The sequence below is a fragment of the Mya arenaria genome, chromosome 2 (assembly GCF_026914265.1).
Source record: "Mya arenaria isolate MELC-2E11 chromosome 2, ASM2691426v1".
Taxonomy (NCBI): Eukaryota; Metazoa; Mollusca; class Bivalvia; order Myida; family Myidae; genus Mya; species Mya arenaria.
This window is the reverse complement of record NC_069123.1, coordinates 7,902,147-7,914,482: the sequence shown is the minus strand read 5'-3', so window position 1 is coordinate 7,914,482 and position 12,336 is coordinate 7,902,147. Positions and strand designations below refer to the sequence as shown.

The 12,336-nt window shown below is 37.2% G+C and overlaps 1 protein-coding gene across 1 annotated transcript; it reads right to left on the bottom strand.

Moving 5' to 3' along the window:
- Positions 1-256: 256 nt before the first annotated feature.
- Positions 257-10,075, bottom strand: LOC128221324 (astacin-like). Its single transcript, XM_052929880.1, has 10 exons — positions 9,947-10,075; positions 9,652-9,682; positions 9,313-9,392; positions 7,324-7,399; positions 5,765-5,900; positions 5,090-5,265; positions 3,360-3,653; positions 2,464-2,601; positions 707-957; positions 257-395 (listed from the first exon to the last, which is right to left on the bottom strand). The coding sequence occupies exons 1-10, from the start codon at positions 10,007-10,009 to the stop codon at positions 312-314; spliced, it is 1,329 nt and encodes a 442-aa protein (XP_052785840.1). The 5' UTR covers positions 10,010-10,075; the 3' UTR covers positions 257-311.
- Between the last annotated feature and the right edge of the window lie 2,261 nt (positions 10,076-12,336).

Genomic DNA, 12,336 nt, shown 5'->3' with positions numbered 1-12,336 from the left:
AAGTACTCATTTAAAGCAAAATGTTGCCTTTCGGCGTAGCGTTTATGGCGTAAGTTATCACGTGGTATACCCGCACTGTTAACTGTCTTCACGATCGCCTTTAAATAACTTGGTATTAAAATTTGTTACAATTGACATCGATGAATATATGTAATATGACAACGGAAACTCAGTGAACGTTAGGATATAAAACAAAAGAAATCACCATGTTGTTTGTGCAAATTGAACGCCGGATACACAATAAGAATAACACAAATACGTTATAACATTTATTTCTAAGATATAAATGTGAGTAAAATTCGCCACTAAAATTAACAGTTTCCAGGGTGAATGACGATATCGTCGATAGCCATGTCAGCATGGTAGCCGCCACCAGTGTGACCCTCGAACTCAAACTGCAATGAAACGAACATAGGGTAAGAGTGTCCTAGTGGTAAATGTTGCATCAGGGAATCTTTGTCATTGCCAAGGTAACGGACTTAGGATTGATTCATTAAGCTGTCTTTACAATCAAGCTAGTATAAATTAGTAAACTCTAATACCAAATTTAAGTACGTGTTTACCCTGAAGAATATTAATCATTGTCTGTTGCTGGCGATGGCATAAACTGATCTACGTTCATTCAAAACAATACGAGATCGAAAGTCCCTAGTTTACATACGTTATGACAATCGGACAAAGATTTGCGGAATAAATGCTAGCTTACCTTGAATGTACCGGTGGTGTGGATGTGTGCGTTCAATCTCTGATGATACCAGTGTTCACCATGTTCACCCGACCATGTCTTCAGGTGGTATATCGTGGTCCCAGCCACCACATTAAGGGTCAAGCTGCCGATATTAACGCCATGCAAGTTGTAGTAGAAGTCGACGCAGTAGTCACCCCCTGCGAACGCCTTGGAATCCAACTTAGCCACCTTGTTGGTGTGACCGGAAGCCTCCAAGTACAGATAGTAGTCTGAAACATTGTCGTCGTCATAAGCACATGTGCAGCAATGGGATTGGCTTTAATTATGGCTGTATTAAGTATTATGTGCCTCTACTCCATCTTTGAGAAGTTTAGAGAAGGGCTTTACCGCAGAGTTTTAACCTAATAGATCAGACAAGCAGCAATGTTAAATGGCGACACGCCGAATGCCATCGGAACAAGGAACATCCCATTGTCTCTGTTTACTACGAGTGACTAAAAGCTCCCTTCTATCCTCTCGCTCTCGCTCTATTTCAGTCTCCCGCTTTATATCTCGAACTTATCACATATTAAGTACATATTAATTCAACATTTCCGTAAAAATGTCCTCATTTATTTGACGTAAAGAACATCTTTGTAAACTTTTTTTTCTTCGAAGTCGATTTAATGTAAACAGAAAAGATGCCCAGAAAAAACCACAATGGTTGGGGTTATATTCTAATTCTGTTTGACTTGTACTAGCATTGTTCCTTTTTCGAATTCACAACATCTTATTTTTTTCTGCATTATTTATTAGTTTCAATGCACACGATTTATGCATTACAATCTGAAATAAAAACTGGAAAAACCAACGCCATCGGACAAAAACTGTTTCAATGCACACGATTTATGCATTACAATCTGAAATAAAAACTGGAAAAACCAACGCCATCGGACAAAAACTGTTTCAATGCACACGATTTATGCATTACAATCTGAAATAAAAACTGAAAAAACCAACGCCATCGGACAAAAACTGTTTCAATGCACACGATTTATGCATTACAATCTGAAATAAAAACTGGAAAAACCAACGCCATCGGACAAAAACTGTTTCAATGCACACGATTTATGCATTACAATCTGAAATAAAAACTGGAAAAACCAACGCCATCGGACAAAAACTGTTTCAATGCACACGATTTATGCATTACAATCTGAAATAAATACTGGAAAAACCAACGCCATCGGACAAAAACTGTTTCAATGCACACGATGTATGCATTACAATCTGAAATAAATACTGGAAAAACCAACACCATCGGACAAAAACTGTTTCAATGCACACGATTTATGCATTACAATCTGAAATAAAAACCGGAAAAACCAACGCCATCGGACAAAACTGTCAGACTTAATATGCATCGATTTTCCTTTATACATTGCAATGGAAATTGACACAGATATAAAGGTTCCCTCGTCAGTTGTCTATCATGAAAATAGGATGTGTTTTAGATATGTACTGTTGGCGTATTCGCTGTGGTCAGCGTGGGGTCCGGTCTGGCTACTTAGATTTAAGATCGAGTATTTTAAGGCGTTACTGTGTTTTATTATAAATACGTTATTCTCATAAAATTATATTCTGCCCGTAATTTAACCGTAACCCAATAACTCTTTTGCAGCATAAGGTTAACTACTTATTTAGCTGTAAAAAAATCGGAAATAGTTTACGGATGTCTAAATTGCTCTAAATAGCAGCGTACGGTTTACGACCATTATATATTTTAAGATATGTACTGTTTGGGTTATTGGTGTGGTCAGAGGTGGGTCCGGTGCTACTGCTAGGAGTGGGTCCCTTGTGACGGGTCCACTGCATCGTGTCAGCGTTAGAGTTCCTCCAGTGACACATGTTAGACTGGAAAGTACACACGTCCGCTGAAACAAATACCATTTGACATCAAATGAATTATTGACACATCATTTGCCGGAAAGTATACCGGAGACCATATCGAATTTAATCTGTAAAATATACAGCTGTATGCTACTCCGGTAAATCGTACTTTTTGTAACAGACTACGCAAAAAGCATTCGATATGTTAAAGGGACTTAACTGTAGCTAAGAAACAAACGTTTGCAAACAGAACGAACGGTAAATAATATCATCACCATTCATAAAAATATTTCCAAGCGTGGGTGACGAGAGTTCCTTTGTTTGTTTTAGATTGCATAATAAGCCTTTTTCAGAAATGGTCTTGAGACGCTCGAAGCAATGGTGTTGTCCACCTATACTATTTCTTATAGCAATGCATGAAGGATACTTACACAAACCATGTGTCTATTTGAGAATTTAATTTTTTAAAAGTATTGCTATTTTGTGAATGGATTAGTTCATACAAGTCCGCACATTGGAACTGTTACTGGCAATGCAGAAGTGAACGAGGATGTTCATTTTACTACCGCAGCTAAAAAAAACACCCAACTCCGCGTGATGAACATGATGGCTACTCGGATAGTTTAGGTTTCGTGTTTGAAAGTAAACTTGTCATGATTATCAAGCTATTTCAATACTATCGTGTTCTTGTGTGTTGCTTAAACATATCAGTTTAGAAGAGTGCGCATCGCACTTGTAGAAATAAAGAATTGTAAAGTGACCAGGAAAAAAGAAAGAAAAAACAAGCTAAAGTTCTGCTTACATCCCGAAGGCGGTGCCTGTGTGGTTATCGGGGCACTTGTCACAAAGGCGGAAGTTGTCCCACTGTGGTCCGGGGGGATGCAGTCGTAAAGAAGCTGAATCTCCTTGACGTCCGTGGGGCTCAGGGCGATTCGCTGACCAATGGTCACTCCGTGCTGCTTGGGTTCAATGGTCATCTTGGTGCGGTCAATGGCAAAAGCGTAGGCGCTGTAATGCATGATGCTTCCGTAGTCGTAGGGTTGACCCAGCATGTCGATGTAGCCAACTGGGTATTTGTTGAAGTTACCCTCATGACCTAAAATAATGTATTCGTTTAAATTACAGTTATATTAACCTATGCTTAGTCATTCTCGTTGAATCGATGGTTCTCTATATAGTGTGGTCTTGTGTGGTGGTGCAACCCAGACAACCCGGAAAACCCAACTTGACCGGTTTGGAGTCCTTCTTATAAAATCACATGTGCACGCGTCAGGAATCGAGCTCGCGGTGCCTTGGTGATACGCAAATGCGTTTATCACTGCGTTCACCTGACAATCATCGGCAGAATGTAACTGCATGCATAAAATAGTTTTTGGAATGGCGTAATGATCTTATTCGGCTCGAGTGACTTTTGTTTCTGAAACGTTTATGAAGAGGAGCACTGCCGGGTGAAATCAAACTTTATGGATGTCATCAACGCTTATCAATACTTTCTCAATTATAGCCCTTTATGGATGTCATCGACGCTTATCAATACTTTCTCAATTATAGCGCTTTATGGATGTCATCGACGCTTATCAATACTTTCACAATTATAGCGCTTTATGGATGTCATCAACGCTATTCAATACGTTCACAATTATAGCGCTTTATGGATGTCATCAACGCTTATCAATACTTTCTCAATTATAGCGCTTTATGGATGTCATCAACGCTATTCAATACTTTCTCAATTATAGCGCTTTATGGATGTCATCAACGCTATTCAATACTTTCTCAATTATAGCGCTTTATGGATGTCATCAACGCTATTCAATACTTTCTCAATTATAGCGCTTTATGGATGTCATCGACGCTTATCAATACTTTCACAATTATAGCCCTTTATGGATGTCATCGACGCTATTCAATACTTTCTCAATTATAGCGCTTTATGGATGTCATCAACGCTTATCAATACTTTCTCAATTATAGCCCTTTATGGATGTTATCATCGCTTATCAATACTTTCTCAATTATAGCGCTTTATGGATGTCATCAACGCTATTCAATACTTTCTCAATTATAGCGCTTTATGGATGTCATCGACGCTTATCAATACTTTCACAATTATAGCCCTTTATGGATGTCATCGACGCTATTCAATACTTTCTCAATTATAGCCCTTTATGGATGTCATCAATGCTTATCAATACTTTCACAATTATAGCGCTTTATGGATGTCATCATCGCTTATCAATACTTTCTCAATTATAGCGCTTTATGGATGTCATCAACGCTATTCAATATTTTCTCAATTATAGCCCTTTATGGATGTCATCAATGCTTATCAATACTTTCACAATTATAGCGCTTTATGGATGTCATCATCGCTTATCAATACTTTCTCAATTATAGCGCTTTATGGATGTCATCAACGCTATTCAATACTTTCTCAATTATAGCGCTTTATGTAAGCACGCATTCAGTGTTGTTGGAACATGCTCATTTAAACAAAATGCCATAAATATTCAAGTTGTTAAGTTGATGCACCTTTCTGGATGTTCTCGGAGTGAATGGTGACGTAGTTGTCACGGTCCGTCCTGCTCTGCTCGTGCCAGAAGCCGAGTGCGTGCAGCAGCTCGTGCATGACCGTTCCCTTTCGCTCGCACCCGTGCCCAATCGTCACGTCCGACTCGCGACCAATGTATCCGACAGGCGTGTGGCAGCTGCAGAAACAATGACAATGGTAAACCAGTGTTCGAACCATGATTCGACTTCGGGCTTAAGGCGTATCTTGGTGCATGCAAGTACCCCCAGCTCCCTACCACCCAACAGCTCCCCCCAAAACACAAAAATAAATTAACTTATTAATTAAGGTGTTTTAACATATAATTATCAAAATGCGCGTTCTGATGTCTGTTGTGTGTTATGGTGGTGTTTTTTCGCACTTTTATCCAAAAAGGTCTATTTAGGGACGCTCCGCCTCCTAGCCCCGCTTGTGTGATCACTTGAGTGGTTTGTGGTATCGGCTTATAAAAGATGAAAACCAAAATTAACCCATACGAGTGTTCATATACGCTGTTCGGCGGCGTTAAATATTAGCTTAAACCAGCTGCTTTGTCAAGTCCCCCGCAGCCCCAACCCGTTGTAGTGTTTTGAGTTGGATGGCGAGTTTACCTTCAATATATACACACCAAGACGAAGTGTAATATAACGATGACGTACCCAGTTCCGGTGACAAACTTGACGTAGCCCGCCTCTCCGGCGTGGGGTTTGAAGTGGATGCACGTCTTTCCGTTCACCTTTGTCCTCGTCTCGATTTCAGACATCGCTTGATGGAAGATGTTCTGCACCGCACTGGCTGCATAGTATTTGTAAAACTTGTGTAAAAAGCGTATCAGTGTAGTCAAATGTTACGATAAAAGTTACAACTGACATTGTAAGTATGTAAAGGCCCGTTCATTTGCTTGAATCTTGTTTTGTTTTCGTCGATAAGCCAATAAATAAAGCCAATAAAGCCAATGAGTATAAATACTAGGGATGCAAACGAATGGCACAATTGATATTCGAATATTTGGTAATTCTTTCGATCGAATATTCGAATACCAAAAAAAAACCCTAAAACTATTTATTCACTAACGTTATAGCCGGGGCTCTGTTACCCTTCTTTGTCGTATCCGGTACACGCGACGGACACTTATTGTTCCACATATAAGCCTCTGAATTTCCCCATTATTAAATACATTGCAAGTCATATATAACAATGCATTAAATTGTTGATATTAGAAATGTTGCTAAAATAAATCGAATGCACTTACACAATCATTTGGCTGTGATTGGACTTAGTTCTTACTTTTAGGGCTTGCCGTCCGTTAGCCGGTTTATACCCCAGATCTTACTTAGTTTCCACTCACCGTGTTAATGTGGTTACCACAATACATGTATTTACCAATGACGAAAATTGATAGTTAAGTAATGTTTGTTGTCGAGTGCTAGTATGTGTATCTTTTAGGACTTGCCGTCCGTAAACCGGTTTAAACCAGTTGTGTCATGTTTGTTGTTTTGCCTTGCTATGAACCGACCTTGCGTAAATGTGTGATGTAAAACTGATGATTAAAGATCAGATCCCGGGTTTTAATATTAATGTTCGCTTTATTGCATAAAGCGTTAAAAAATCGGCAGTTTTCTAAACAAATGAGAATTGTTCTATTGTGAGTTATTTTATATTCCTGAATTGGAAGCATTGATGCCAAAATCAGCTGATTCTGATACAAGAAATGTCAAATTGGTCAATCTTTGAGAGTGCAGCTATAAGCGTATCATGTTCTGCGTTTGTTCGGAATTAATCCTTGTGCTTTGAAATAGGATTTAGGTTACATTGTTCTGGCTACTGGGCTTGTCTGACCGTTCCTAGACGTAGCTCCAACACTTATCGTAAAGCCAATGATGTGTGTATGACCGGTTTGTAGTGTTTGTAATTGTGTATGTGGTGTTAATACGTTGGTGTCTCCAGTTGCTCTTTTGGCCCTTGCATTGTGCCTTGAACAGAGTTTATTTTTCACTGTAGTTATGCCACTTTAGTTTATATTGCTTATATTGCATGTGACAACGTTTGCGAAATGAATCCTGTGAAGACAAATACCTTATCTTCGATTTCAAACCAAATTTAAAGAACCGATAATCATGACAATAAAACGTTTAACATTAACAAAGTGGAAGGCTCAAGAGAAATAGGTACAAATACATGCACATGTAGTCCGTATTTATATGTATATTTGCCTTACGATATGTTTGGGAGATTGTGTATGGCACAACTCCGCCTGACCATCTCCGCCTTCTGTCGGCAATAGCGTTCCTGTGCTGAAATTGATATGGATTACACATGTATATGCAATCTTTTTAATTATTATGAGGATCCATTAAAGAATAAGATGTCGTACATATCAGTTAAAATAATCTAGAACCACGTGTTTTCAATAAAAAGCCGCGTACACCTTAAGCTAAGCACCTAGTGACGTTGATTTTTTTTTTATTTTTTTTTCAAGATTGAACTATCTGAAGCAAAAGAGTTGTTTTGTAGTCGTTATGTTGTTGTATTTTGTACTTTTTAGCATACTTATGTATAGTCATTTATTTTAATTTAATTGTTAAACTAATTAAACTATGCCATAATGTTTAGGGCATATTTTGAAACGCACCGTAAGGTCAGTGATTATTTTGAGCATAACAACCACAGTTCCTTTTATGGAAACCGACATATACAGTTTGACTGATAAGGAATGTTTGTTATGTAATCGTAGACATACTTTGGCTTTCTTTGTTGTATAATACAATAAAGCATCTACACAATTTAAAAGTATGTACATGAACGACAGTGCTAAAAATCGCATTCATTAGGTTTATTAAAGCACTCTCACAGATATACCGTGTTTACAACTTTTTTATTTTTTGTCTTGGAAAGAGCAAGTGTTTGCATAAATATCTGCAAACCAATGATATAAGATTGCTGACAAAAAATCAGATCGTAAATTTGCATATTTCCGTTCGAAAATTAATGTTTTATCGCTTTAACCGTTATTAACAGTTTAAGAAAAATGCATAAAACATCAGTTTTTGAACATAAATATAAAAATCTGCAATCTTTTTTTTTGTCAGCAGTCTTATATAAATGGTTTCCATTGATTTTCGCAAAAATTGGCTCGTTCCAAAAAATAATATAAAAAGTTGTCAAAACGTTCAATCTGTGAGAGTGCTCTTGTTGACTAGCTCAGTATCTTAAAAGTTTATTAATGTACTTCTGTATGTATTCATCAGCTTAAATCTCAGCTATAGTCAAATTTAAGCTATTCGATACGAATTTCTTTATACTTATATTAGAATGAACTTATTGATTTTAAGCTTGTCAAGGTATTGTCGTAGCCTTTGCATGGTTGTGGATGTTGTCCTGCAAAAACTTTATTCTTGGTCATAACAATGTTAGAAATATTTCTATAATTCTAATAATTCTATATGTATTCTAATAATACAGCTTTAAATGATAACATTTAAAGAATATACTACATCTATCCATCAATATATTTCCAGGAATCTCTATTATTCGATTAAGTTTATGCTGTGTTAAGAATGAATTCACGCGCAATTGTTGTTTTTTTAGATTAGTACGTTTGCAAATAAATTTAGAACTTAGAAAGTCGACTGCCACCATCATCGGTTTGGGAGAAAGTCGACTGCCACCATCATCGATTTGGGAGAAAGTCGACTGCCACCATCATCGATTTGGGAGAAAGTCGACTGCCACCATCATCGATTTGGGAAAAAGTCGATTGCCACCATCATCGATTTGGGTTTTCTTATGAACGTTGGACTTACTACTTACGGGCGGGTTCATACACCCACAAAGGATACATACATGTGCACTTTGCATTGATATTACATTAACCAGCCAATTAAACGAGGCCTTAAATTACGATCTTTGATACGCCAGAAACCTTCTGTTCGAAATCACTTTGAGACGGTACAAATTCACATCGATGCAAAAAGGCTGTATGAGCGTGTTTTTATAAGCGGATTGGAAAGTAAGCTTTGCTAAGTTTGATATAAAAACTATAACACCACTACCCTGGAGGTTTCCTCCCGGTAGAAGGCCAATATCTCCCTTAAGCTGGCCTGTGTTCTTTTTGGTTTCGTTGTTGTTGTTTTTAATATATTCTGCACAGATTCCCTCAAAGCGGGTAAGCTATATATGTGTACAAGTATACTATTAAAGCACTGACCAGAGGATTCTCTCCAGGTTGAAGGTCAATATCTCCCTCAAAAAGGCCTGAGGTCTCCTCGGGGTTGGCATCGGGGTCATCTGTTGTTGCGAAAAGGTTTTAGAACTAACATTTATAAGCATTTATATTTTTATGCATATTTTTTATTCTTACAACAAGGTTTCTGCACAGGTAATCATTGTAATCCATATTTGACTGATGCTAATGTATAAATAGCTAAATGTGTTGAGCTAATTGCACCGAATTTAGTGGCAAAGTCAGTTGTACGAGTAACAGACGTCGAGTACTTTATTGATATCACGTCGACCGTTGTTTTATGATATTAATATAACTTATTACCTCCATAAACGACTTCAACCCCAACTTGACTCTGTAATTGAATGGAGAAACAATGTGTTTATACTGTGCATGTTTTAAAAAAAATATTGCAAATGTGTTCAAGAAAGGCAGATTTTACTTGAACATAACATATACCATATACAATGAATATCAATTTTTTTTGCACAATGGTCTTAAACATGCATTTATATATATATATATATATATATATATATATATAAATCTTAAGGAGCAAGCAAACGACATTTGATACAATAGCAGTCCCATTTCAACTGGAAAATTTAAAGTTCCAAACCTCGTCTAGTGCGGGCAAAGCCCAAACATATCCAACAAGAGCCAACAGCAACCAGATTTTCATGTCTTGTCTCCTGTGGATCTGAACGTACACTAACTGATATTAGGACTAAGTTGCCGGCGGAACCTAGTTTACTTATCTCTTCAGAACTCAGATCATGCCGTCTTTATATGGTTAGTGTATCTTTATGTAAGGGTTCAAACAAATCTCGAAGATAATTGACCTACATATATGGGACACAACTGCAATGATACTAAAGGTGAGTGTCCTTAATAAAAAGAGTGACTTATTGTGCTTATCAAGCAAACGACGACGATTTTGCTTCGGATGGCAAATAAAGTCTAAAACAAAATTGTTGGCATGATCAGCTATGATTTCACTGAGATTACATCATAGATACAACTGTAACACTGTCACGTCTTTCGTAACATTTACTGCGAGTTCATAACTTGTCTTTAGTTGTGCGAGCTCTCTATGTATAAGTTTGAGTGTATTAAGTATTGTTTCGTGAATAACTAACCTAAAGACGCGAAGCGCAGTTGTTATCCCCCGCCGAACCGAAGGTTTCGGGAGGGGGATATTGTTTTGGCGTTGTCCGTTCGTCCGTCATTCCGTCCGTCCATCATTCCGTCCGTCCGTACGTCCGTCCGGAGCCATATCTTGGTAAGCATTGATCAGAAAATTTTCAAACTTGGTGAGAATGTTCCCCTTGATCAAATCACGACCATTTGTAATGGGTCACATGGGGTAAAAAACTAGGTCACTAGGTCAAATCTTAGAAAAATCTTTGGAACAAACTAGAGGCATTATACATGGTCAAATATTCATGAAACTTAATCAAAATGTTTTCATTGGTGAACTGTTGGACGTATATAAACCTGGGTTACATATTATTGAACATTAGGTCACTAGTTTAAATCTTAGAAAAATCTTGTCAGGAACCATATCATGGTAATGATTGGTCAGGTTTTGTTTAAACTTGGTCAGGATGTACCCCTTTATGAAATATGGACCGCTTGTAAAAGTGGGTCACATGGGGTCAAAAATTAGGTCACTAGCTCAAATCTAGAAAAATCTTTGGAACACATAAGAGGCATTATGTATAGTCTAATATTCATGAAACGTGATCAGAATGTTTTCCATGATGAACTCTTTGACATGTTTAAAACTAGGTCACATGTGATAAAAAATGAGGTCACTAGGTCAAATCTTACAAAAATCTTGTCCGAAACCATTTCACAGTAGTGATCGGTCGGATTATGTTCATACATGTATGACTTAACACATGATAATAAATGTATAAAATATATGTATTTTATGATGATTTACTTCCATCAACTTCCATTATAATCGATTATGATAGGTTATAATCAATAATCACCAACATGTATATACGTCGGAAGGCAACATTTTGTTTAAAATGAAGACAAAGACAACTTTTTGTTTACTAAATCATTTTTAATAAATCAAAGGGCAGTCTTTGCAAGAGCCCCGCCTGCCTTTTATTGCTGGAGTTTGCTAAGGTGATTACTTTTATCAAACACTGACAAACCTGTTTCCAAAATAATGTGTTGTCAGCTAGTGCTCCGTCAGAAGGCCGTTTTTGTGAAAAGGTTTGTTGAAGAGTTTTAAGAAACTAAACCAGTCAAAACATGTTTGTCGAAGTGTTTGATGAAACAAACACCTTACCATACTCCGGCTATAAAACAAAGGTGTGGCTCTTTAAGCCGCGTACACTGTCATATGTTTCATATAAAATGGTGATGAAACAGTGAAGTTATCTCTGTTTAAAGTCTTCATTCGAAGCAAAATGTTGACTTCCGACGTACGTAGCATTTATGACGCAATTTATCACGTGGTATACACACTGGTGTATACTGGCTAAGGTCACAAATCCGAACACTTTTTGAGGTTTTTCACAATTATTTTGGAGATTTTTTGTTGTAGTAAGTTAATATTGCGTATGAAACATCTTTGGTTAATGTGACAGCATCTGTCAAAGTACAGATTCATGATCTCATCAATTTTATGTCGAAAATCGTTCATTTTATAGACAGTAATTCACCCTTAAATTTATGCTATGGAGGGCACACATACCGAATACTTGAAAAGCAAAAATACATGGTCAAACAATTATACTTAATAAGTATGCTATATTAAATAAACACTTAGCTGCAAAGTTATTTATTGTTTCCGATGTTTTTTAAAACATGAAATTCACATGTAAAGCGTGATTTCTATTTATAAGTATCTTGAATGTAGGTCAACATAACTGCAAAACCTAAAGATGCGCTTGCGCCGTCTGACGTCATTCCACCGTGTGCTACATTTTGATCTTTAAGCGTAATTCGGAACTCCTCGGCCATTTTTTTCAAAAACAACCTCGGATG

Excerpts from the sequence above, each read along its gene's own strand:
- LOC128221324 (XM_052929880.1), bottom strand. The coding sequence starts at position 10,009 with ATGAAAATCTGGTTGCTGTTGGCTCTTGTTGGATATGTTTGGGCTTTG. Across the intron at positions 5,266-5,764 it reads AAGTTTGTCACCGGAACTGG|CTGCCACACGCCTGTCGGAT; the intron begins GTACGTCATCGT and ends TTGTTTCTGCAG. Across the intron at positions 958-2,463 it reads CCACACCAATAACCCAAACA|ACTACTATCTGTACTTGGAG; the intron begins GTACATATCTTA and ends ACAATGTTTCAG.